This window comes from Equus quagga, chromosome 16 (genome assembly GCF_021613505.1).
Source record: "Equus quagga isolate Etosha38 chromosome 16, UCLA_HA_Equagga_1.0, whole genome shotgun sequence".
Lineage (NCBI taxonomy): Eukaryota > Metazoa > Chordata > Mammalia > Perissodactyla > Equidae > Equus > Equus quagga.
The window spans coordinates 3,109,622-3,135,658 of record NC_060282.1 but is presented as its reverse complement, the minus strand read 5'-3'; the positions used below and the strand labels follow the sequence as shown (position 1 = coordinate 3,135,658).

The 26,037-nt window shown below is 59.6% G+C and overlaps 2 protein-coding genes across 2 annotated transcripts in view; one reads left to right on the top strand and one right to left on the bottom strand.

Moving 5' to 3' along the window:
• LOC124228160 (maestro heat-like repeat family member 5) overlaps positions 1-12,429 on the bottom strand; it is a 63,436-nt gene extending 51,007 nt beyond the window's left edge. The window contains exons 1-5 of the mRNA XM_046642495.1: positions 12,239-12,429; positions 6,111-6,277; positions 4,601-4,746; positions 3,574-3,702; positions 260-419 (exon numbers count right to left, since the gene is read on the bottom strand). Of these exons, the coding sequence (XP_046498451.1) occupies positions 260-419; positions 3,574-3,702; positions 4,601-4,746; positions 6,111-6,277; positions 12,239-12,429 (793 nt within the window). The remainder of the gene's footprint in view (positions 1-259; positions 420-3,573; positions 3,703-4,600; positions 4,747-6,110; positions 6,278-12,238) is intronic.
• Positions 12,430-21,169: 8,740 nt separating this feature from the next.
• Positions 21,170-25,566, top strand: C16H8orf90 (chromosome 16 C8orf90 homolog). Its single transcript, XM_046641644.1, has 2 exons — positions 21,170-21,255; positions 25,048-25,566. The coding sequence occupies exons 1-2, from the start codon at positions 21,189-21,191 to the stop codon at positions 25,518-25,520; spliced, it is 540 nt and encodes a 179-aa protein (XP_046497600.1). The 5' UTR covers positions 21,170-21,188; the 3' UTR covers positions 25,521-25,566.
• The last annotated feature ends 471 nt before the right edge of the window (positions 25,567-26,037 follow it).

Sequence of the window (26,037 nt, the reverse complement as noted above, 5' to 3'; positions counted from 1 at the left end):
CTGGAGAGAGGGGGGGTCACTGGAAGCCAGGTCTGGTGTCCACAGCCAGAGCCAGATCTTGGGCCCCATCTCCCCAACCCCTTGGACACTGGACTGAGTCAGGGTGACATTGTCCTGCCTCTGTCCATTCTGGCTCCATGGAGGAAGTGAACTCTGAGGACAGTGAGCCAGGCTTGGGATCCAGAGAACTGGGTTGGAGTTGTAGTCCTGTCACCCACCCAGCAGTAGGGGGCCCTTAGACCCCAAGGGTGGGACATACTGTTAGAGGTCAGGATGCCCATCACGTAGAGGAGGCTGCGGTGGGGGAAGACGCCCGTCAAGACCTCGGTCTCCAGGTGCTGGGCCACCGCCCGCCATGAGTGCCTACAGATGGCCACCAGCACGTTGCTGGCCGCATCCTGGTACACCTCTTCCAGATCCTGGGGTGGGGAAGTGGAAGCAAGAGCGGGCGCTTGGATGGAGCTGTGGTTTTTCACACCTGGTGTGGTCTGGTGGGCAGGGCAGCCATTGTCAACCCATCTGTGGGACAGAAAATGGAGGCCCAGGGGCCCAACACACACACCTGGCAGGTGGAGCTCAGGCTTAACCCCAGGGCTTAGGACTGAGCGACTCCCAAGATTCCTGATCCTCTTACAGTTCCAGAAACCCCCCATCATTCTTCCTGCTTCGGAGCCTTTGCTCAGGCTGTGCCCTCCGCCTGGAACGCAGTTCCCACTTGCCCTGTGTATCCACATCCTAGTCCGTTTCTAAAGCTCGCCCCCAGGCCTACGCTCAGGAACTGTGTCCTGAAGGCTCTAGTCCGTGCCACCTGTGTTCCCGGGTTCCTGGCAGCTCAGGACAATGCCACATCCTTTGGTTCTTCATCACCACGGATTCAGAACCCGAGTCTATGCTGCTGTCTGGAGTTCCCCGGCCTGAGGAGGCAGAGTGTCAGCTGCCGGGGTCAGAGGCCCAGCGGGCTGGTCCCCTGGCTGGGCCTCCACAGTCTGGTGGAGGGGCCGTCAGGAAGGAAGGGACCGCCCCTGACCTGGAGCCCGGTGCTGTGTTGCCACACCTGGTACTTTCTCAACGAGTGTGTGGTGTTTCCTTTGCTCTCGCTCCAATCTTGAGTTTCTCTCTTCCCCGCTTCTTAGCGGGAGCCGTCAGGTGGCTGGAGTGAGGAGGTGTCACAAGACCATCGCTGGCTGGGGCCGGGGGTGGGCCCTGCATTTGGTGGCATCTGAAAGGCCCCTCCCTGTGTGCCCTGGGATGCTGTCTGAATCATCGTATGAAATCATTCTGCCATTTATCATTTACGAGGGCTTCTCGTTCAGATGGATTGAATCTGATTTTACTCTTCCAAAAAAAGACCTCAACTGAACTACATTTAGGAGATTTTCTAAAAGGATGACAGCAACCACATTCGGGAAGCTGGAAAGCAGATGGAGGAGAGGTACCCAGGCCGAGTGCTAAGCCAGCAGCGGGGCAAGCTGAGAACCAGGCTCGCCTACGCCAGACAATCTTCTTATTGTCTGATGGAGACCCAGGAGGCGGCGTCTGCTGCACCCTGGAATTGCCGCGGTGGGGATGCAGGTAAAGTGGTTCAAGAATGGGTCAGATGCCTACACGCCCTGCCCTCTCTGCACACCCGGAGGGTCCAGCAAAGTCTGGAAGCTTGGTCTCCAGAGAGAGCCAGCAGGGGTCACTGAGCTGGGAGGCCAGGCCTGTAAGCACAGGGGAGAGTCCCTTCACGGGCCGGGCTGCCCACCGCGCTGCCTTCGGCCGCAGCCTCCAGGCCAGGCACTGGATCGGGGTCTTCTCTGGGATTTCTGGACATCCCAGGAGGAAAGATACAGAGGTGCCGACACGGGGGGCCTGGAGGGGCGCAGTGGGCTCACCTCATTACTCTACAGTGGACCCCAAATCTTACCCCCTCACCTGTGTGTTCGGAGCGCCCTGTCAGCTCCCAGCCACAGGCAGACAGCCACGCTGGAGGAGCCCCCAGACGTGCGAGCGACTGACACCCACAACTACACACCCGGCGACACCCACAAAAAAGCTACTTGGAGGCAAGGGAGGCCAAACAGAGATGAAAACTTCGAGCCAAACTCTCTTTAATATCCTCTGAGAGATAAGAACAGACACTGCATCCACGGATGCTATAAACAGAACGGTACAAAAAAAGGAACGTTCTGAGAACAAAATCAAGATCTCTTGAAAGTTAAAGATGCAAGAGCATAAATGGGAAACTCAACAGAAGGCCTGAAAGATAAGAAGGAATCTTCAGAGAGCAGAACAAAGAAGCGAGAGAGGGAAAGCAGAGGCAAGGAAAGAACTTCAGGAATTATCGGAAGTTCTGTGTTGGAGTGTTAGGCATTCCTGAAGCCCAGAACAGAGACACACTGGGACAACATCATCAGTGAATTCGTGTAAGCAATCTTCCAGAAGCAGAGGACCCGGGAGGCCAGACCGCAAGGACCCGAGACCACAAAGCCTGGTGGCTGAAAACAGACCCGGAGCGAGACAGCACGTCACAGGATGGCAGAGCACACGGCGCGAGAGAAGGCTCTAGGAGCCGCCGGCGGAGGGGCAGGTCATGGATAAAGGACCAGTGGTCAGGAAGGTTTTGAAGCCTCTCCAGTCGCACTAGGGGAAGAAGACCATGGGACAATGACCTTCACGCAGAGTCCATGGTGAAACAGACGAGAGGTATTTCCAGAAATGCATGGTCTCAAGATTGGCCTGCCTGACTTGTGCTGGAGAGCTGGAGGTGGGCGGCCGTGCGCTTGGAAGCACAAAGTGCAGAGCAGCACCCCCCGCCCCCCCCACCAAGAGAGGCTGACGCCAGGGCGCACCCCCGGACATGGGCCAGCTTTGTTGTCCTGCGGCGCTCGCCAGGCTGGGGCACCGCCCGCTCCCCCCAGCTGCTCTTTATTATCATTAGTCTGTGGACTCTACATAGATGCCTTGCACTTTTACAATATGCCTGATGTGTCTCACAAAGATGAGTTAAAAATTAAGAAAAGAATTTTAGAGAGAAAACAAATCTAGTCCCACTAGGACGGATTCACAAACGCCTCTGTGGGGACGTGGGAGCCGGTCACACCTGCTGTTCACAGCCGGGTTGGGACTGCGGGCAAGTCTCCTCAACTCTCTGGGCCTCGGTCCCTCCCTCTGGACATGGGACTCACAAACACCAGATGGAAGGGTTAAATTAAGCCGCTTCCCGCTTCGGGGAGAGCCAGGGCCTGGACCTGTGGTGGTGGCCTTGGTGACTGGTCACTGCTCTCTGACCGTCATGGGTCACGTGTTTATTGACTAGCCCACCTCTGGGCAGGGACTTCTGGGGAAAGTGCACTCAGTGCCACAGTGGACACTCGGCTCTTGCACTTATGGGCCCTGTGGCCTGAGATGAGCAGCGAGCTTGCTGAACCTCCCTTCCTCACTATAAATGGGGGTGTGAGGCTGTCCCTCTGAAGGAGCCGATGGGGAGAAACTGGACAGAAGTCACTTGGTCCCCCACAAGGCTGGGCACCACCAGCCTTACTTGGACCCCCGGGGCAGCGGTCTATGTGCTGGGGAGGGGAGGCCCACCGTGGACTTGGTCATGTTCTCCAGGGCCAGCTCTATGAAGGTTTTCTCCCAGGTCTCTTCCAGGGAGTCAATGGCTCCAATGACAGCCTCCAGGACATGGAACAGCCGGAACTTGTGCCGGGTGGAGATCTGCGGGTGACAGAGTAGATGGAGGCTCAGAGACAAGTTGTGTCTGACCATGCGGCGAGCCGCCAGGGGGAGCACAGGTTGGGGGAGGGTGAGGAGGCCAGAAGGAAAAGATCACAAGTGGATGAATTTGGCCATTCGTCCAATAACCATTTATGGAATATATACTCTGTGCAGACCCTGAACTAGTTTCTGCAGATACAGATGAATAGAAAGTTGTCCTTATCCTCAGGGAATTACTGTGAGATTTTAAAAGCATTCCGTCTCTAAAGTCAGTTCATTCTTTCATTCATTTATTCATTCATTCATTAAAACTCAGACAGATCCTCCCCCCAATCATCCACACAACTATTCACCCACCCATCCATCCATCCATCCGTCCACCCATCCATCCGTCCACCCATCCATCCATCCACCCATCCACCCATCCATCCATCCACCCATTCACCCATCCATCCATCCACCCATCCACCCATCCATCCACCCATCCACCCATCCACCCATCCATCCACCCATCTATCCATCCATCTACCCATCCACCAATCCATCCACTCATCCACTCATCCACCCATCCATCCACTCAACCACCCATCCAAACACCCATCCATCTCTACCACTTGAAGACTCTGTGACTTTAGGCAAATCGCTCCCCTTACCTAAGCCTCAGTTTCCTCATCTATTGGGATCGTAATATCTATATCATGAGACTGTTCTGAGGGTGGTCAATACATCTCCCATTACTTTCCTCCCTTCCCCCTCTGCCCATTGGACATATGAGGAGATTGATTTGCCCCAAATCATGAAGCTACTATATGGAGTAGCCAAGATTTGAGCCCTCCTTGGGATCTAGCTCTCCCCTCTGCTCCCCATGCCTGCCCCAAATGGCCCCAGCAGCTCCCACCTCCATGTTGTCTACAAAGTAGTCATGGATGGTTTCCAGCACCAGGTTGGGGGCCCCCTGAGCCATGTTCTTGATCTTCTTGATGATGTACTTCATGCGGAGGGAGTCTGCACTGTTCAGGTCCCGGAGCATCTTGAAGCAGATGGCTAAAGCAGATGGCAAGAGGGTGTGAGGGTGAATGGCCTTCGGGAAGGTCACACTGAGCCGGCAGTGCTGGGTGGGCAGGGAATGGGAGGGCTGGGAATGGGAAGGAGTGATCGGAAAATGAAGCCTGGAGACTTGAACACACTGGAAAATCCTGGGCCTCCTGATGTCTCAACAGTCCTCCTGGGGTTCAAGATAGGATAAGAAGCAGGAATGCATGCAGATCTGCACAACCTTATTTACCCATGCATATTTTCATCCTTTCATTGATTCAACCATCTTTTCATCCACCCATTTACCCATTCATCTATTATCCACCTACTCATAAATCCATCTGTCTAGCCACCCACACGTTCATCCATGTCTGTTTGTCTATCAATCCATCTATCCATCCACTTGTCTGTCCATCTTTATACTCATCCACCAATGCATCCGTTAATAAGTTTATCCATCTACCCACCCATCCACCTATCCATCCATCCATCTATCTATCCATCTATACCCCATCCACTCATAAATTCATCTGTCCATCCACCCATCTATCTACCCATCCATTAATAAATTCATCCATCCATCCACCCATCTATCTACCTATCCATTCATAAATTCATCTATCCATCCATCTACCCGCTATCATCCATTTTAAAATCCACCCATCCATCCATCCGCACATCTATTCATAAATCAGTCATCTATCCCTCTATCCTTCCATCTATTCACTCTTTCATTCCTGACCCTCTCTCCAGTCATCCGACATTCAGTGATGTTTGCTCTGTGTGGTCACAGAGCTGTGTGTGGGGGCTCAAAGAGGAGTCAGGGCCCAGCTCTGTTCTGAAGGAGCCTCCAGCCCAGAGGAGCCCTACCCAGTATCTGTGCACTTTGGTTCTGCGGGGTAGTTACATAAAAGGCCCTAGGTACACAGAGAGGGTAGGGGCAATAAATCCTGACCAAGATGGAGGCGCAGTCAGGCCTGACTTCTCAGAGGAGGTGGCAATTTGACTTTGCCTAGAAGGATGAGGGCAAGTGATCCTTTGAATGAGGAGAAAAGCAGATCAGTGAGAGGGCCAGGCCTGAGCTGAGGGTATCAGGTGTGACAGGGTGTGGGAGGAGAGTGGCAGGTGGGGTGTGAGAGAGGGCATTTTTTGGGCTTTGGATGGTGCCTCTGGGAGGTGTGAAGGGGCCGCGGAGGGGGTGCAAGTCTCTGGAGGAAGCTTCACTGTGTCCTCTCCCCTTGACATCTCCGAGGTTCCAGACTCCCCCCGGCTCTCATCCCCAGGACTTCTCCGGGCGGAGGGACACGGCGGGTTCCCCTGGAGCCTGACCACCCCACACCCCGGCCCGCCCGCGTCCCAGGGCTGGTGGTCACCTGCGTTGTAGGCTTCCTCCATGAACATCTTGTGCTCCTTGGGCACCAGCGCGGCCTGGCTGCTCTGCGACTTGCGGAGCACGATGGTGGCGGGGTGCACCTGTCTGTCCCTGTGGGCAGAGTCCTGAGGTGCCCTCGTATGGGATTCGAAGACGTGGGAGGGGATTCTGAAATGGCAAAGGGATCCTGGGTGTCCGCATCCGGACGCCCCGTGTCTGTTCACCAATGCAAGGGCAGTCATTGCCAAGAGCTGCAGCGGTCTGGGTGGGCCTGGCCGCGCCCTCCCATGCGTCCGCTCCTTCCTTCCATGGACTGGCTGAGCCGGGGGAGGAGGGGTCTTAAGGCCTCAGGGACACTGTTGAGCAGGTGGCATCACCTGTGGGCCCGGCAGGGCCTGGCTTCCCATCAAGGGTCGGCGGGACCGACACGGCTGCGGAACATGGAGGGCAGGGCAAGCAACCCCGGCTCCAGCTCTCCCACTGACTTGAGGAGCCAGTCTTTCCAGGACCACAAGTGAGACGGCTGTGGCTACCGAGCCATCACTGGTGGGGCCTTTCAGGGCGGCCGGGGAGCTGCAGGAGGAGGAGCCTGAGGCCGGGCGTGCCGCCCCTCACCTGCCCGTGATACGCCCCCGGCCCCACCTCCTGGTGCTTCAGGGCGTTAGTGCCTGCGTGAGAGACCTGAGGAGAAGTGTGCGGCAGGAGCAAGGGAAGATGGGGGTCCCTTGAGGCTGACTGTGCCCTCTCCTCCTCTCCTTCCTCCCCACCCCGTCTTTCCCTCCTCCTCTTCTGCTAGTGTGGGAACAGGACTCCCCCAGACAGTGCTCATCGCCATAAGGGGCCCAGAAAGTGGGCATCCTTCATTTTGGGGGTGCCACACAAGCCTGGCTGTCCCACAGCACCCTCCCGTGGATCCCTCATGGCAGGAGTGGGTTTCTGCTCCCCCCGCTTCATGACCTCAGGTGCTTGTTTCCTCTTGGTTCCTGCTTCCAAAGACCTGCCGTGGGAGAGGCTGGCTCTTCCTAGGCCCCAGGGAAGCAACGGTGAGCCCAACAAACAGCAGCCGGGCAACACGTTAAACAGGTGCACCGCGTGCCGCATGAGAACGTGGTTCATCTCTTAATGTTTTATCCGTTCGTTTGCTCCACCGTGTAAGAAATGTGTCAGGTCGTGTCACTCAAAACCCTCCACGGTTCCCCAAAACTACCAGAACTCAAGAGCCAGTTATGCAGCTTGGCAAATACAGAGTCAGCATACGCAAATCAGTCATGTTCCTACATACTAGCAACAAACCATGGGGAACTGAAATAAAAAGGCGCCCTCTACAACAGCACTAAAGGTCGTGAGGCATTTGGGCAGAAATCTAACAAATAATTGCAAGACCTGCGTACTGTAAAGTCAAAAGATTGAGGAAAGGGATCCAGGAGACTGCAATGAGTAGAGTCGTATACCATGTTCATGGACCAGGAGACTCCTGATATCATTAGGATCTCTCTAAAGTTCTCTAAATATTCAATGCAAATCCAGTCGCAATCCCAGGAGGATTTCTTTGTAGGAATCACAAGTTGTTTCTCGTATTTATATGGAAAAATACAGGGACTAAGAAACTCAAACAATTTTGAGGAAGGGCAGAATTGGAAGCTGACACCACTGGTTTCAAGTCTTATTATAAAGCCACAGGGACCAGGACGGTGTGGTGTTGATTGAAGCAGAGAAATATAAACAAATGGAGCAAAATAGGGTCCAGAAAAAGACCCACACACATGAGGCCAATTGATTTTTGATGAAAGTGCAAAAGCAGCTCAATTAAGAAAAGAGAGTCTATTAAACTGACGGTGCTACAATAATAATTGGATACACAAGCAAAAAATACCCCGTTATACCCCACACTGTGAAAAATAAACTCAAAATAGGTCATAGACTAAAGTAAAACCTAAAAATTTAAAACTTCTAGAAGAAAATACAGGGGAAAGTCTTCCTGAGCTGGGTTAGACAAAGATTTCTTAGATGTGACATCAAAAGCATTATCCATAAAAGAAAAAAAAATGATAAGTTGAATTTCATCAAAATTAAGAACTTCTGTTTTTTGAAAGACAGCTATAAAACATGAAAGGATAAGCTTTGGTCTTGGAGGGAATATTTGCAAATCACATGTCTGATAAAGGATGATGTTTGTAATACGTAAATCACACAAAACCAAACGACAGCAACCAAACAAAACACAAAGCGAACGACGTGAGCCGAGCTCCCACCAAGGGGGACACACAGACGGAAACAAGGAAACAAAACGTGCTCAGCGTCCTTCATCACGAGGGAATCAGGTTAAAACCGCAGTGGGAGATCACGTCCCAGCTGCTAGGATGGCCAAAGTCGGAAAATGGGCAATTCCCCAGTGCTGGCCAGGTCGCAGAGTGACCGGCAGTGTCTACACGGCTCTGGGGAGTGCAGACCGGCACGGCCAGGGTGGCGGGTAGTCTGGGATTTTCTAAGAAAGTTAATCCCACGTTTACCTTCCAACTCAGCTCTCCACTCCTGGGTGTTCACTCCAGTGAAAGAACTTACATTCACACGAAATCTGGACACGAGCGTTTGTAACAGTTTTATCTGTAACAGCCCCAAAGGGAAGCAATGCAAATGTCCTTCGACTGGGGGATGCATGAACGAACCGTGCTGTGTGCACAGAAATACTCTCAGCATAACAAGAACCGAGTGACCGATAAATGCAGCCACACGGGCGATTCCTACACGCACTGAGCTGTGCGAGAGAGAGCAGAGCCCGGAACTGCACGCTCGATCGTTCCATTCTTAGGACTTTCTGAAAAGGGTAAAACCACACAGACAGAAGACAGAGCTGTGGTTTCTGGGGACAGGGAGCTGTGGGAGCATTGGTTATGAAAGGGCCTGGGGGGTTAGGGGGGAGATAGACCTGCTTCATGTCTCTGTTTCCGTAGTGGATACACGACTGTTTGAGTTTGTCAGAACTTAAACAACTGTATGCTAAAAAGAGTGAATTTGACTGTATGTAAATTATACCATAACAAAGAAGAAAACAAGAACAAAAGAAGTAAGAACGCAATCATTTCACCTCCTCTGATCTCATCCTCTCCTGCTCTCTCTTGCTTCCTCCACCCCAGTCACGGTGAGCACCTGCTGCCCTCACACCAGCAGGCATGGCTCTGCCTCAGGACCTTTGCACCAGCTGTGACTTCAGTCTGTGGACATTCTTCCTCCAGAGACCTGCTTGGCTCAGTCCCTCACTTCCTTCAAGTCTTGGCTCCATAGTTACCTTCTTGATGAACCTATTTAAAATTGCACCCTGACGCTCACTAGCACTCTCCACCCCATCCCTGTCCATTTTCTTCCATATCACTTTTCGCCTTGTGACATGTAATTTACTACATCTATCATTTACTGGCTGTCTCCCTCTGCTGTGTGTAAGCCACGAGGGCAGAGACCTCTCTCTCTCTTGTTCCTAGCTATGTCCCCGACATCTACGACAGTGTCTGGAACCCTTGGCAGGTGCTCAGCAAACATTGTAAGATGAATGGCAGAGCCATGCAGCCGAAGCACCAATCGGCTTGGTCCTGATCTTCTGGATACGGCCCTGTAACAGGCCCTCCCCGCGCACCGGGTCCTGGGGGTCTGTCCCCACAGGCTTCAGACCTGGAACCAACTGCCCAAGCCCGGTGCAGCGGACCTCCCGGGCTCCGCCTGGCCCCTCTGCTCAGAGCATGCGTCCTTCCTGCTCCTGTCTCTGTCCCCTTGTCAGGGCCATGCAAAGATGCTCTTCAGCCCTCTTCACTTGGAAAGAGCATCCAAGGGCTGGGGGTGCCTGCCCTGACTCCCCAGCTGACGGAGCTGCCCCGAACCCGGGTGGCACAGCTGACTTTCCTTCCCAAGTCTCCCTGGGGATGTGCTGGTGTCTCCGGGTCCCCAGTGCACCCCAGGGCAGGCCCTTGTGAAGGCCGACCGCCCGAGGGAGGAGTGGGTGCATGCGAGGGTGTGCTGCCCGGACAGCGGGGTCCTCCTCCTCCCGCCCACCCGGAGCTGGGCCCAGCAGCCCCACCTCATCGGCTCCCCTCCCAGATGGCATTCATGCTTGTGGCCTGGGGCACCTCGTCCGTACATGGCCATGCCCAGCCTGAGGACCCTCCACCCTTCCCACCATCTGCCCTTTTGGGAACCACTGACCAAGTGGCTGAGCAGGGGACACTTGTGGGGGTGCTGGAGAGGTTGCCTCCCTGCACGTCTGAGCATTGGTGACACAGAGGACTCAGCCAGCCCTGTCCTCGGGCAGCTCGCAGCGTCCAGGGGGCAGGCTGGGGTGAAAGCATTTGCAAGGTGCTCAGAACAGAGACTGGGGGCAGCTGGCCTGAGGGCGGATGAGCATCTCTATGGTCCTCGAGGCCCACAGGGTGCCCGGTGCAGAATCATTCCTTCCTGCCTTCGTCCGTTCGGTGGGCGTTTATGAAATGCCTACTGTGCGCCAGGCACCGCTCCACGCCCCGGAGTGTCAGTGAACAACACACACGGGAGCCCCTTCCATTGCAGCTCTCACATTCTTGGGGGAGAGAGGATGCACGGGCAAGAAGCTATGTCCTGTGTCAGCTGGGGACAGTGACACAGAGGATCCGGCAGGCACAGGGGTTGGACGAGCCACGGGGGTCATTTTAAATAGCCCGGTTCAGGGAGGCGTGGCCGAGCACGTGCCCACTGTGGGTGTTGGATGACTGAACAAATGAATGAACGATGAATGAATGAAGGCATTCTGGCAATAGGGCAGCTCCCCCCAGCTGGATACTTCCTGCCAGAGAGGGATGGGCATCTCCCTTCTCATCACCTCATGGGCCCCTCTACTCCCACCATGGCCTCCATCACCGCCCACGAGGACGGCCACATGCTGGGTGCTTGATCTCACCCACGCTGCCCTCACACCAACTTCACAAGGTGCCGAGACACAGAGAGGTTCAGTGACCTGTCCCAGGACACACAGCCTCCAAGGATGGTGCCAGTTCAGACCCTGGCCCCGACCCCAAAGCCTGCACCCTAGGGACTGTGCCCTTTCCCAGGGTGGCTGCTTTGGGGCTCAGGGCGTACTTTACCCCTCCTGCGGGGCCCCTTCTTTCTACAGCCTCTCAGAAAACCAGCCACTTCCTGCCGCTCCGGGGGACTCGGCCTTTCCCACTGACCCAGCGGGCGCCACATCTGCGGGCACCCCACAGGGGTCGGAGCTGGGCCTCCCTCTGTGCCTGGAGGGCCTCGGGCCAGGCAGCATTGGCCACAGGCACGAGGGAGACCCCGAGTCTCACCCCAAACCCACATTGCAGGCCTGTGGCAGCCACAATCGAACGTATTTTTAAATATAGAAAAACGGTGGGAAGACAGTTCGGCAAACAGCTGCAGGGGGAGCGTTTCCTCGCCTTAGAAGCATCCAAGACGCGGCAGAGGAGGAGGCGGGCCTGACAACACAGCACACGGGCGGGAGCAACTCTGTGCAGACCCAAAGAACTGAGTTCAAGGCAGGTCTGAAGCTGTTCCTCCTGGAACAGCCTGGAGCGCAGGGAACGCGGGCAGGGATGTGCTCCGGAACCCTCCTGGGAGCGCCTGCCAGCAGCGCCTGCCCTGCCCCAGGACGGGGGGAGCCCGCCGGCCAGCCTCCGAGCCGCCGGGGCGGCAGGAAGGCGGAGCGTCCCTGGTGCCCACCCAGGATGCTGGGGGCACGGCCCGAAGGCCATAGAGGAGCCCTCTCTGACGCATGCTCCTTGAGTCTCTGCAAGGACGCTGGCTGTTGTATCACCACCTCTGTGCAGACGGAGAAGCCAGGGCTCAGGGAAGCAGATGGACAGTCCATCCGTCCATCTGTCCACTTGTTCACACAGCGGGCATGTGCGGACGAGCACTGACACGGCTCACCACACCTCTGGTCCTCACAAGCAGTCAACAGCCACAGGGCGACATGATGGCCGAGCCGCTTCCTCCCTCTCAGCCTCCCCTCCATCAGGTCAAGGCTGCCAGGAGTGGGGGGTAGCCCCAGGTCCCTCCCCAGGCTGCTCCTGGCTGCAGGGCCCCTCCCTCCTCAGCTCGGGGCCTCGGGGGCCCAGATGGCCCTCAGGGGTGTCACTCGCTGACCTGCAGGAAGGCGATCTCCTGAAGCAGGGGGAGGCCAGGGCACCGGTGGGAAGCAGGGTATTGGGGTCCCCTCCTGGGCTCCCACTTGTCCTGGCCTGGAGCTTGGCTGGCCTGGGGTTCTGGGACAGGGCTGATGGCGCCCGGTCAGCCGTGGTGTGGCGGTGAGACTTTTCCAAACGCTGCTTGTCCATGTTGGGGTGTGGTTTGGAGAACCCACGGGCCCCAGTCTCAGCTCTGTCCTTACGCCGGGCGGGGCAGCCCTATGTCTGGGCAGTGCCCTCCCCTGCCCCCACCAGCCCTGACCTCACCCCCGAGGTCACAATGGTTCCTGCGGCCACAGGACCTTTCCAAGGACAGTGCTGTGGAGCTGGACACTTTGTTCTGGGCACGGCACGTGCACGGGTGTGTGGGTATACTTGTGCTCCCAGTATGGCCTCAGACTTGGCCCCACCCCATCCCTGGTTCTTGGGCGTCTCCTGTAAGAGCCGTAGAGGGGCCCAGCCGACACCTTGACAGCAGCCTTTTGAGAGGCCCTGGGACAGAAGACCCAACTAAGCCTGGATTCCTGACCTGAGAAACTATGAGACAGTAAACGTGGGTTGTTTTAAGCCACTGAGTTTTGAGGTCATTTGTTACACAGCAGTAGATAGCAGTCATGTGTTCTGTCCCAGGGACAAAGTGGCAGAGGGAGGATTCTGTCTGACGTCCTTACACACGGGTCCAGGGTCCAGGTGCATGGTTGCAGCATGAGGCTGGGTCCAGAAGGCAGACTGGGGACTCCTAGCACGGACCCTTGTCACCACGCTGGGCTGTCGGAGGCCCTCGGGGTGGGGCTTGTGTGAGGAGGGGCTGAGAGCAAGGATGCTGCAGGGGCCATGGGCCTGTTGGTGCCGGGACCTGCTGCCAGGCCAGCTAGCCGCAGCCCCGTGGGCGTCTCCCTCTGCCCAGCCAGGCCCTGGGCTCGAGGAGTCCTTGCAGCTCTGGGACTGCGGGCTGGTTGACCTCTCTGAGGCCATGACCCCTTTGTAACGGGGGCTGGTAGAGCCCACACCCCCAGGTTGTTGTGCAACGTGAGTCGCTCTTCTGTGCAAGGCTATTATAGATCCGCACCGTGTGGCAGGAGGAAACAGGCTGGGAGGAGTGAGGCGAGAGTGAGAGGAGGGCATGTTTACTGAAGCCTTGCCGGGTCCCTGCGCTGTTCCCAGCATGTTACTTTGTGTTTTAAGGCTCAGCACAGCCCAAGCTCAGCACAAGCCCAGGAGGCGGGCACTGCACTTTGCTCCAAGTCACAGACGCTGGCCTTCCACCCTTGCAGCATCATGCAGTGGACTGTTAAAAGCTGGGTCCCTAAATGCATTCACAAAGGAGGGTCCCTGGGAGGCCGCGTCCTGCAGAGCTGCCAGAGAAGGCGTTTGGGGGGCTCCCCTTCTCTGAGACCCGCGCCCCGCCTCTGGGGTGCCCCTGGCAGCTATTTTGCCTGGTGGCCTTGGCCAGCGGTGTGCTGGAGCCGCGCCAACGGGCTTGCATGATCTGTGCTTAAATTTTCAGCCGTTTTGAGAGCTGGTTGATAAATGCGGCCATAGAAGCTTACAATTAAGTGGATTATATTAAAAACAGAGGTCGTGAACACCCCAGACTCATCACTTCCTCATCACTCGGCTGTACCTCACTGTCGCCTGTGTCCCAGAGGCTGTTCATATCCACGCAGCTCTTCCCAGCTCCGCGGCAGCACCGTGGCCTCGGTAGTGGGAAATCGGCCGTGGCGGGAGCGTTCACACCAGGGAAATGGCCGACGTTCCAAGTCAAGGCCTTTGGTTTTTGGAGAGCTTCTTGCTAAACCCTGGCCCAGCTGACTGGGCAACTGGGCCGACCAGTTCCCCTTCCTCGGGAATCTGAAACTGGGGTGAAGAGTGAGGTTGGGGCTGGGGGTGGGGTCCCCTGGAGCTGCCCACGCCCTCCTCAGGACTCCAGGCAGAAGGAGGGGGAGAGGAGGGGGGCACGAGCCCTGGGGGCTTCTCGGGTCCCAGCCCCAGGCCCTCCCAGGAGTGTCCTGGACTAATTCGTTCCTGGAGCATGGTGCTGCAGGTTTTCAGCAACCCCGTTCCAACAAGAGAACTTTCTGGCAAGTCCTGGCTGGGGCAAAGTGAGATGAGCCGCTTTAGAGGCCATGTGCTCCTATCTCTGCAGGGCCCCCGGGAGGCTGGATGTCGGGGACCCGAGCATCACTCTGGTGGGTGGAAATGCATGAGCCTCCTCTGTGGACCAACCTTGACCCCAGGGGACACGGGGGGGGGACACCTATTGAGACCTGGGAGCTGACCCTTGTCCATCTCCTCTACCCCTCACCATGTTTGAGACGGTGAGACATTGCAATGCCCGCGGCTGCGCCATGCCGTGTGCCTGTCTCCCCCACGAACCTCTCAGGAATTAGGAAGCAAAGTCAGCACCGGGGCGCACAGCCTCTGCGGGATGTGGGCTCCCAGCCTGGCGGCCGCTTCTCCCACCAGTGCAGGCGACGGGTGCCCTCACCACCCTGGGCCTAGGATGAAGCTCAGAGAGGGTCAGGAACCGGCTGAGGTCACACTGCAGTCAGCGGTGAGGCCAGGTGCAAACTCAGCCTCCTAACCCCAGTCCAGGGAGAGGATGAGACCCATGGACCACCTCACACCCGCCTCCCCAGGGTGCCAGCCTGTCTCCAGGGTACCAGCCCCTCCCAGGCTATGCAGCCGGCAGGGGTCTCGAGGCCGCGCCTCCCAGCGCCGCCGGAAGATGGCGCTGCGGGCCCAGGCAGGACTGGCGGGGGCCCCGGAGGGGAGGACGCGCGGGCGCGGTCCTGCCAAGGCGCGCTCTCCCCAGCCTCGGCCCTGCAAGCCCAAACCGCGGGTCGCGGGGAGGGGACCCGGGCGGGCCTGAGGGTGCGACACGGCTGCCCCTGGGAGGGGGCAGCTGCGGGAGGGCTCCAGCTCGCTCCCACCCCCGCGCCTTTGCACAGGCTGTCCCCTCTCCTGGGTTCCCCGGGGGGGGGGGGTGCTGGGGCTCCTGCTGGGGAGCACACAAGAGGCTGCTGTTCCTGCCCCGGGGAAGACGGAGCCTAACCCTGGGCCGGCAGCCCAGTCCCTGCCCTGCTCCGGGGACCCCGTCTCTCTGCGCCCGCACTTGCCCCTGCGGCTCCGTGCAGCGCCCTCCTGGGATGCCCTTGACGAGGATTCTGTGCCCGACCAAGCTCTAGTCAGACTCCCGAGCCGCCGCCCGGCCCCAGTGCGCCCTGTCGTCTTACATCCAGTTTTAGCGAGAACCCCACCCTCCATATCTGATGACCTCGATGTGCGATGGGGCTCCTCATCCGCCCCCCACACCCGGCCCAGGTGAGGTCTGACCACCTGGCCGCCTTCAGCAAGCATCCTGGTAGGTCGGTTTAGTCAGACGCCCCCTGCCCCCACCCCCATGTTTCCTGTTGGTCATTTCCCATCCTCTGCCCCACCTGCTCCTCCGTGGTTCTACAGCCCCACTTGCCCCTGAGTATTCAGACTTGAGCCCAATCTCTCTGCCCACTGTGCCGACCCACTGCTGAGGGCCCTGCACCTATTGCCATAGCCCCCGCTCCCCCAATAAGTCTGCCCTACCATTGTCAACAAGTGTCATGAGTATTTTTTTCATTAACATCCACCCCCTCCCCACCACAAGTCTGCTTTCCTAAACAAAACTCCTTGCATTCTCCTGTGCGTCCTTGGAGACCTCCAGCCCAGGCCACCTCCTCTGTGATGCCATCCCTGATTTCTCTGGGCTCCCATAGCATTTACTCTCGCTGCTGTGGCTGATTCAACGTGAACTCTCTGAGCCCCAGCTCTATGCTGGGCCCCTCTGGGAGGCGGATGGACAGTGGAGGCTGCGGTGTTGACGGGAGGGGCCAGGTGAGCATCCCCAGGTTGGGCCTCAGGCGGCAGGGCAAGCATTCCCGCCCCCACTTGCTCTCGGCTTCTGCTGGTTCTCTCCCCCCCCACGGCTCCAGGCTCCAGTTCCAGTTCCAGCGCCTCCTGGCTCAGGCAGTTACCCCCTTGCTGAGCCGCCTGGTCAGTCCAGGTCCTGCCAGCCCACCCAGGGTGGCTCCGCCCCGCCCACACCTGCAGCCCTGCGTCTACTGGAGCCCTCCCTGCGCTTGGGCCGCTGTCACTGCTCCAGGCAGCCTTTGCTGACAGCCCTGGCCGGCCTGCGGCCCAGCCCCCTGCCCTGGGCTCCCCCTCTGGGCCCTTGGCTCATAGCTGGCGTCTCCCCACTGGACCCTGTGCCTGTGAAGGTGGAGACCTGGCGTTCCCTCTGAGCCATGCTCCAGCTCACGGTGGGTGCCCACGGAACGCCCGCTGGTGAAAGAAGCGCATAAGCCTGAAGGAGGGGTCCTGCCCGTGTCTCTGGGGCTGTGGGATGGGGGCCAGAGTCAGCAGAGGCCCTCGGGTCCCCAAGCACGTGCTGCCCGGGGATGCCTGCTCGTCCTCCAGGGTCTCCTCCCCCTCCACACCCTCTCCTAAGCTTTCACAGAAAAAAGAGGTGGGAAAAGGCAAAAGAAAGAGGCTTTCTTCTCCACTTTCTGAAAACGAGATTTTAAAAATAACTCAGAGGCAGTGGCAGCGCCAGGATGGGATTATGTGGGGAGCTCGGGCGGCCGGGCTGCAGCCCCTCCTCCTCGGCCGCCACACCGGCTGCTCTCTCTGCCTGGACACCCTTCTCTGCCCCTCAGGGGGCGGGCGCCTCTGTCCCTGCTGATGGGGAATGTGTGGTGGGGGCGCTGCTGAGAAGGGAGGCGGCTGTGATGGTTCAGGAGGAAGGCACGTGTGACCTCAGGCTGCACGAGGGCCCATACCACACCGCCTCCTGGGCTGTTCTTGCTCCTCGGGCACTGTGCCTCCCCTGCACAGGGCCTTTGCACATGCTGTTCCTCAGACCCTTTCCCCTCTCTTCACATGACAGACTGCCCTTACCCTCAGCTTCCATATCACTTTCCCAAGAGACAATCCCTGACTACAGAATGGTACGAGGAGTGTCCCCCCATCCCAGCCACTGCCACTGTCACAGCTCCCTGACAGTTTCCTTCTGCATCCTGATCACGATTGGTATGTCTTTTATTTATTGATTTACTGGTCTTTTATCTGTCTCTCTAGCCAGACTGCAGGGTTGGTGAAGTGGGGGATGGGGGATCAGAAGTACTGGTCCCCTGCATCACCTGGCACTTACTGTTTCTGGAGTTCAACGCCAGCCCCTGCCTTTCTCTGTCTGAGGGGCTCTCTGGCGTTGGCTGAGCTCTCCTGCTCTCCTGGGAGCTGCACTCAGCCCAGGGCTGACAGGCGGGTCGCTGACTGGCTTGGCCCCTCGCCCTCAGATGGGTGGCCCTGTGGGATGGAGCCCCTGTGGCTCCCAGGGATCACTACTTGCCTGATAATACCCTGGATGGGCCTCCTTGCGTCCCCTCAGTGTGCCCTGGGACCCCTTCTCAGGTCACCTCTCGTCCTCGGATCGTTGTCTTAGGGGCTGGTAGCAGGCCGGATGACAGCCCCCAGAGGTGTCTATGGTCTCATCCTGGAACCTGTAACTGTCCCCTTATGTGGCAAAGATGACCTTGTGGCTGTGGTTAGTTTGGGGATCTTCAGATGGGGTGGTCACCCCGGGTTATCCGGGTGGTCCATCAATGCCGTCACACGTGTCTTCTAAGACGGACACAGAGGGCGTTTGATGCACAGATGCAAGAGGAGGAGCCAGTGGCCACAGAGGCAGAGACTGGAGTGATGTGGCTACAAACCCAGGGGGCCGGCGGCCACCAGAAGCTGGGCGAGGCAAGGCAAGGATTCTCCCCGGAGCCTTGAGGGGAGCGCGGCCCTGCTGACACTTCCATTCCAACCCGCTGATGCAGCTTTAAACCACCGTTGGCGGTCCCTCGCTACAGCAGCCCTGGGAAACCAACTAAGCTTTGGGCCCCGACTAAGACACACTCGGTCTGTCTTAGTCATTGCGGCAAACAGGAAGTCGTCCCTCCACAAGCTGGGCACCTGGGGTCCAGGGTTGGATCACACTTCCCAGCCTCCCCTGCAGCCGAGGGTGACCATGTGACTCAGTTCTCGCCCCTGGGATCTGAGAAGTGAGAAACGTCTCCCTCATGTTTTAACAGGAAACTGCCTCCTGCCCGTGACTGCCTCTCACGCCTCCTCCTGGGCTGGGACGTGATGGGTGGAACTCTACCTCAACCGGGAGATGAAGACGATACCCAAGGGGCGCAGAGCCACAAGCTGGAAGGAGCCTGGGCCCCCCAGTGGCCCTGGGGAGCAGAGCTGCCTCGTGGCTGGGACAGCTGGATGGCTGCAGGAGGGAGACGAATGCTCCATCTTAGTGAAGCCACTGTCCTGGGGCTCTTTGTTGAGTGGCCACTAACTGGCCTGGGCTTGGTCCGCAGCACTCAGTGACTGTCTATAGACTGAGAATGTCAGGAATGGGTTTCTTTTCTCCTGTATTAACCCCACAATATGGATAGCTGAGGTGCCACCAGGCCTGGTCGCACCAGGCTGAGCCAAGTTGATCTGACGCCTGCCCTGAGCGGTGATGTTTCGTGGCCTGTGTGACTTGAGTGCCAGACACCAGACGACACACACCAGGACATCGGAAACACAGGCACCCCTTGCCCACGGCTGACTTTGAGGCCTGAGAGCTGGTCAAACTCCTGCGTGTGAGCACCACAAGGGCCAGGCCCTTGTTTGGCCTCTGGTCCTCCTCTATGTCCCAGCCCAGGGGCTGGCCTGGCCCCAGGCTCAGGATGCGCTGTAGGGGAGGCAGTGTGTGCCAGGCCAGGGTATTGGGCCCTGTGAGGGGCTCATGGGGTGCTGGGCCGCTGCTTCTCAAGACCCTAGTGGCACTTAGAGCCCAGGAATCAGAGCCCAGATGGGTGCCTGGCCCGAGGCCGGACCCTGGAAACACCCATCGGGGCTCACGCTCAGGCCCTGGAGCCTCCTGGAGCCGTGGCATCCATGCTGGGGGCTGGAGAGCCTGCTGGGGGCCCCCACGGGACGAGCAGCGGGAGGCAGCTGCCGGTCCCCACTCTGGCCGGCTCCAGGAACGCAGGGGAATTTTCTCCATCGTGTGCGCCTCTCTCGTTTTATGTTCATGACTGTGAAACACCCTCCCCGCCTTTCAGAGGAGAGCGATCCAGCCCCAGCCCCGCTGGCCCCCCGAAGAGCCAAGGTTCCTCAGCCACCATGCTCCTGTCACCAGGCGGCTGGGAGCCAGTCCTCGGGGAAGCGGGAACTCTTCATGACGGGGTCGGACTTCCAGTTTTGCTGCCTTGTGTCATCCACCTCGAAGGTCCGTTACTCTTCTCATTTAACCTCAGGCTGGCGGGTCTCAGCCCCATTTACAGATGGGAAAACTGAGGCTTGGGGAGGTAATGTCTGCCCAGCCTGCAGCGGGCCACACCCTCCCCAGTCCTCTCACCGGCTGCTTTGCTGGGGCTGGTGGGAACACACGGGATGCCGTTCATCTGGGGGGAGGGATTTCGGGGCTGGGCTGACCATGCCCAGGGGTCTGGCCCAGCGGAGCTGTCCAGGGCTGTCCCTGAGGGGCTCCCAGGGAGGTGGGCAGACAGAGTGGCTGCGGGGTCCTCACTGTGGTGGTCACAGTCTCCAGGACCTCCCCTCACACACCTTCCTGGGCCGAGGGTGACACTCGACCCAGCCCTCTAACTGAGGGAGACAGAGCCCGCGCTGGTTGGGGGCGGTGGCTAAGCAGTGAGGGCCCTGGACTCAGAGATGGATCTGTGTGTACCCCGATGCACTCAGGTGTCCTCACCAGGACACATGGGGGGACACAGGGAGTCCACAGGAGGCAAGGGCAGGACCACATCTGACAAGGTGACTTCCAGTGGGAGGGCCGGCCAGGCTCTGTGGGGCTCTGAGGCCTGGAGCAGGCAGGGAGGGCTTCCTGGAGGGGGCGGTGTGAGCAAGTCTGCATTGCAGAGGCGGGTGGGCAGAGGCGTGGAGATGTGGAAATGCAGGAACAGACCACGAGAGACTTCCTTCCACGGCAGTAGCTCGTGGGGCTGGGTAACAAATAGCCCCGGGCATGTGTAACGGCTCGGCTGCCGTGGGCGTTTACTTCCTGCTCACATAACAGTCTAAGGCTGGGGGTCCAGGGACCCAGGCTCACAGTGCGTCCAGGTCTTCACCTGGGGGTGTCTCTGGCCCCGGAGACCGCTGCAGACGCAGCGCTGGGGAGAAACGCCTGCCCAGGAGCGCTCATGGGAGTCAGGGACCAGCGCCTGGCCGGAGCCCTGGGGCGGGCGGGGTGACTCAGACCATCCCAGCTGCCCACAGGGGTCCCAGTGCCCCCTCACGCCCTTCCTCCCACTGTCTCACATCCTCGCTCCCCTGTTGGTGCTTGGGTCTGCTTTGGGGGAGCCCAAACCCACACCGGTTCCTTGAGGCCAGGGGCTGGGTCTGACCCAGACCTCGGGGACTATGGAGTGGCTGAGGATGGGGCTGCGGACCCGCCCCCTCAACCCTGGGAATCCCTGTGGGGTGCCCGAGGTCGGGACAGGCTGCCAGCTTCAGCTGGATCACGGCTTCTGCTGCCCCGTGAGCACATATGGGACGGGGGACCATGGACACCAGACTGACCTGAGCAGAGCGGGAAGGAGGGGCGTGGGGGCCGATCAACATGGGCAGGGTATAGGGCTGGGCCGGAGGTCTCTGTGGGCCAGGGTGGGGATGCCATGGTCCCTGAGCAGGCCCAGGTGAACCGCAGGGGTCGGGGGGAGAGGCCACTGTGCCTGCGGATCCCCCCAAGGCCCTTCCCAGCCCCAGGCCACTTCCAGGTGGGGCCCCTTTAAATGCAAGGTTCTCTCTGCCCCTAGAAGGCCCCTCCCCCAGTCTCCTGGGCAGCCAGGTAAACAAGCCTGGCCCTGCCAGCGCCTGCGGCCATGGCTTCCCCCTGTTCCGGGGACCCCAGTTCAGCAGGTCTGCCCCCTCCTTCTGTAGCCACTCCAGGTGAGACACACGGTGCAGGGGAGGAAGGGAGGAGAAGGGGGCATCCCGAGGGTGCAGCCATCACACTCCCTCTCCTGGGCAGGACGCTCTGCTAAGGTCACACAGCAGGACAGGGCCGGCACGGGGGCACTGGCCTCATCTCCAACAGTCCCTTCTTCCCACTCTCCTGCAGGACCCGCTGCCCTGCAGCCCTCCTGGGGGTCCCGCAGCCCTTGGACCCCTGAGCCTGGAGGTGGTCCAGGGCTCTCCTCACTCCTCAGGGCCCCTTCTAGATCATTCTCTAGCTTCCCTCCACCACCGCCTCCCCCAAACCCCAGTGCTGGATCCCAGGTCCTGGGGAGGGGCGACGGGTCATTCACCCCACCGAGGTCACTCCTCACCTTGAATCTTGGACTCTCATCCCCGCCCCTCTTTCCATCTCTGCTGTCCTCACATTGGTGATTTCTTCCCTGGTCCCAGCCCCAGTGCTGCAGGCTCCTCTCCAAGTATCTCATCCCCACACCCAGCCCTGGTCACACCCTTGGCCTTGTCAGTACCCAGACTGCAGCCGGCCCTGACCCCAACCCCGGGAGTCTGGCCCCAGCTCACACCCTCTAGAGCAGGACCCCAGCGCCCCCGGGCAAACCGCAGTCCAGTGTCTGTGCATTTCTGCCTCCGCCCACCTGTCCTCCTCCTGCTCTGCTCACCCTCAGGCACACACACCCTCCTCCTCTCATTTCATTGTACCAGCCTGGCAGCCCCCCAACTCTCTGCCCTCTCCGCAGCCGCTCCGTACAGCTGAGCGAGCTGGGGTAAGCCCGACCGCGCTGCGGCTCCCTCCACATCCTTGACTGCGCCCGGCGGGGGCCTCGGACGCGGGGTCCCTTGCATTCCCCCACTGTCCAGTCACTCGCTCTCTCCTAGCAACAACCTTGCACCTTCTGTCTCTCCCAGCCCCACCCCCCTATGCCTCCTCGCACTCCGCCGCTGGCCTCGCGCCCTCTCTCACTGAGAAACTGAAGCCATGGGAGAGGAATCCCACGGGCTCCCAGCACCGCCTGTCCCTGTGCCGGGGACCCCCTCCTCCCCCGCCTGCCCCCTGCCTGACTCACCCCTGCTCCCAGCTGAGGCCAACTGCCCACTGGGCTTCCCTGCCCCTCACGCCAGCGCAACCCTCCCTCCCCTGCGGCTGTCTCTCTTTACCCGATCTTCCCCATCAACATAAAAGCCTGCCGCTATTTATCCTGTCTCCTGACCCCACTTCCCTTTTAGCTCCCGCCCTATTTCCCTGCTTCCCATTTACAGTGAAATCACTCCTCGAGAAGGTTATTTGCACTCGCTGCCTCCCCAGCTTTCCCTCCCATTTGCTCCTGAACCCGCTCGAACCTTCATCTGCAGCTCTGCTCAAGGTCACTGATAACCTCCGCGTTGCTAAATGGTCAGTTCTCAGGCCTCGTTTGCCCTGACCCAGTGGCAGGTCGTGGCTCAGGATGGCCCTGCTCCTCGCTTGGCTCCCAGGAACCCCTCCTGGTTCTTCTCCAGCATCACTGCTGCTCCTTCTCCTCTGACCTGGTGAGGGCAGGGGCTCCAGGCTGGTCCTCAGGCCCTTCTCTTTCTATCTTCACATGCTTGGTGATCTCATCCATTCTGGGGCTTTAGCTGCCATCTCCCAGGTGTCCGTCTCCAGCCTGGAGACCCCACCCCAGCTCCAGATTCACAGCCGCCTGTCCTCCATACCTCTTCTCCGGCCGGTCTAAAGGTGTCCATCTGCCCACGAGACTCTTAACCCCCCACCCCTCTCACCCCGCGCTCAGCCATCCGTGTCTCAGTGAATGGGACCTCCTTTCTTCCAGCTGCTCAGGCCAAAAGCCTCAGCGTCCTCCACTTTCTCCCCTCCCTGCCCCCATCCCCTCCATCGACAAATCCTCCAGGTTCTGTCTTCAAGACGGCCTGAATCTGAGCACTGCTCGGTGGCACAACCCCGGCAGAGCCCCCAGCCCCTCCCCCCTGGATTACCGCCCTGGCTGTCCCATGGTGCCCTTGCTGCCACCCTCACCCCTCACCTGTCTGCACCACAACAGCCAGACTCACCTGGCTAAGTGCAAGTCACACAGTGTCACCCCTCTCAGGTGCCCGGGGCCCTCTCCTCTCCTCTCCTGGGGGCCCCATCCACAGCTCCCCTTTTCTCTACAGCTTTCCTTCACCCCCAGCCCACAGCAACGCCCCACAGCCCCTCCCCTGACTGCCTGCTCCACCGCTGGTACCAAGTGCCAGGCCTGCCGCTCACCCTGGGGCCTGCGGGCAGGGAGCATCCCAGGGGACAGGAGGGGCTGCCCTGGGTAAGACTGGCTCTCAGACCATCAGGGTCCGAGGCTCCTGCCAGCTGACTCGGAGCTGTCCGAGGTGCTGGGCGCGGAGGCCGGCGGCCGCCGCGGTCAGAGGCTCCTGGTGGGCACAGTCGCTTTGGGGCCTTGTCGGCGGGGTTGAGCCAGGAGAGCACTTTCCGTGACAAAGCAGGTTCGTCAGTGCCTTCTCATTTGTGAAGGTGGCAGGACAGGCTTGATGGTTTCCACTTTTTAGAAGGGGAAACTGAGGCACAAGGAAGCTAAATGGCTAGTCCAGGCACTCACAGGTGGAAGGTAGGACCCCCGACTCAGGTGTGCCGGCTCTTTGCCCAGGAGTGCACGAGAAGCTGAGCGTGTGCTGTCCACGGCTGTAGCTGGTGCCTGGCACAGTGCTGGTCCAGCACACGGCAGGTGTCCCTGGAGGGTCTGTATGAAGGGGAAGATGGTCACCACCAGGAGCCTCTGGAGCCAGAAGGGTGTGGCACAGTGGAAAGCGACACCAGCCGAGGTCTGAGTCGGGCTCTGTGTGTGACTTCTCTGGGTCTGTATCTTCGCCCTTAAAACGGACTGAATATTGTTGCCCCCCCTCTCGGGATGCTGGAAGAAGGACCTGAGGATTCACGTCAGAGCCTTGAGCAGGTTCATCCATTCCCTCCTCCCGGGGCCCCCAGTCTGCCTGTTCTCTGGGAGCTGCCCAGGCTGTCTTGTGTCCACCGGAGGCTTGTCTACATCCCTCTCTGGGCTTGTCCTCGAGGAGGGCCCGTGGCTGCGTCACTGCCTTCAGTGTGCCCAGGGATAAGCACGTTTGCTGAATGACCGAACGAAGGAAGGAAAGAACAAAGGGGTCTCTCCTGAATCGAGGGGCGCAGAGTTGGGCACAGCGGCCGGACAGGGTGTGGGCACAGAACAGCATCTTTCAACTCTTCCCCACCCGGATCCACACGGCCTGGTGTTCAGCCCCTCAAACTCCGCCCAGCTGAGCGCTTCTGTCCTCGTCCTTACTTCACCCTGACCTGGATCTGACCCCACCTGCAGGCTGGGCCCCCACAGTCCACGCCCTGCACAACCCAGGATCAATTTTCAACTGAGAGTGACCTGGTCACCCCTTGTCCGGTCGCCACTACCTGTGGGATGAGCGCAGCATCAGGAGCTTGTTCAGGAAGGCCCTGCACCGTCAGCCTCGCCAAACTGTCCAGACTCCCCCCTCAATCTGGGATTTGCCGCCCAAGTAATACTCAGCTGTGTATACTCTGCCTTTCTGCCCTTCACAGTCTGTTGGTGCTGTCCCCTCGAAAATGCGCCTCCTCCTCCCCTCTCGGCCAGCACGTGGCCCTCACCTTGGCCCTCCAAGGCCCAGCCAGGCGGCAGGGCCTCCGATCTCTCTGCTCGCGGCCCCGTCTGGCCTGGCGGCTCTGCCTGTTGCACAGCGGTCACTTACCTTCCTCCCCTCCCCTGACCCCACCCGCAGGTCCCGCCGCGCCCCCGGAGCCCCCCTTCCCAGACATCTACGGCGGGGACGCGCAGCTCTGGGAGGCGCACTTCCGCGGCATCGGGCGCGCCTACCGCGCGCTGGGCAAGGAGGACGACTTCGCCATCCGCCTGCTCACCGAGGACTTCACGCTGCCCTTCCCGTTCGCCTGGCCTCCGGGGCCCGACCCGGCCCGCGGGCCGCTCTTCTACGACCCCCACGACCGCGCGGGCTTCGACTTCCTGCTGCGGGGCCCGGGCGCGCCGCCCCCCGCGCTGCTGCGGCCCCTGCACAGCACGGCGCAGGCGGCCGAGCGCAAGCAGCGCCTGGAGAGGCTGGCGCGCAGCTACGCGCACGCGGGCGCCGGCCAGCCCCCTGGCCTCGTGCTGCTCCCGCCTGGGCCCGAGGCCGGCACCCCCGCGGCGGCGCCCCCCGGCTGGGCCAGTCCCCGGCGGCCCCGAGAAAGTCAATAAAGTTGCCTCTGCTTCTGCCGCCCCCGAGGCTCTTTGCTGCACGCACCTGGACAGGCATCCGGTGCCCGCTGGACCCCTGCGCCCGGACAGGAGGCAGGGACCTGGTCAGCGGTGCTGCGGGACACCCGCATGGGTCTCCAGCGGACAGGGCATGCAGGAGTGAAACCGAAATGGCCACGGGAGCAGGCCGGCCGCGCTGGAGCGGCTTTTGGAGAAGAGGACCTGGGTTGGGGGTGGGGGTGGGGGTAGGGGCCGTGCCCTCCACCCGCAGGGCCTGCCCTCTGGGATCTTAGCCGCAGCCCCGCGGTGCCGATTAGCGTCCCCATCCCACGGATCAGGACGCAGAGGTCTCGGCTCCTCCAAGAAGCACTTGGCATCTGGTTCCCTGTGTGTCTGACTCCAGTTCAGCGGTTTTGCCCTTTTCGAAGACAGAGGGGCATCCGGATGCGGGGAGAGGGGATAGATGGATGGAGAGGTGGATGTGGGGAGACAGGAGATAGATGGAGAGGTAGAAGGA

What these genes read in the sequence shown, in the direction of transcription:
- C16H8orf90 (XM_046641644.1), top strand. Translation starts at nt 21,189, where the DNA reads ATGGCTTCCCCCTGTTCCGGGGACCCCAGTTCAGCAGGTCTGCCCCCT. An exon ending in TCCTTCTGTAGCCACTCCAG is followed by an intron (nt 21,256 to 25,047) that starts GTGAGACACACG and finishes CCCCACCCGCAG; the next exon opens with GTCCCGCCGCGCCCCCGGAG.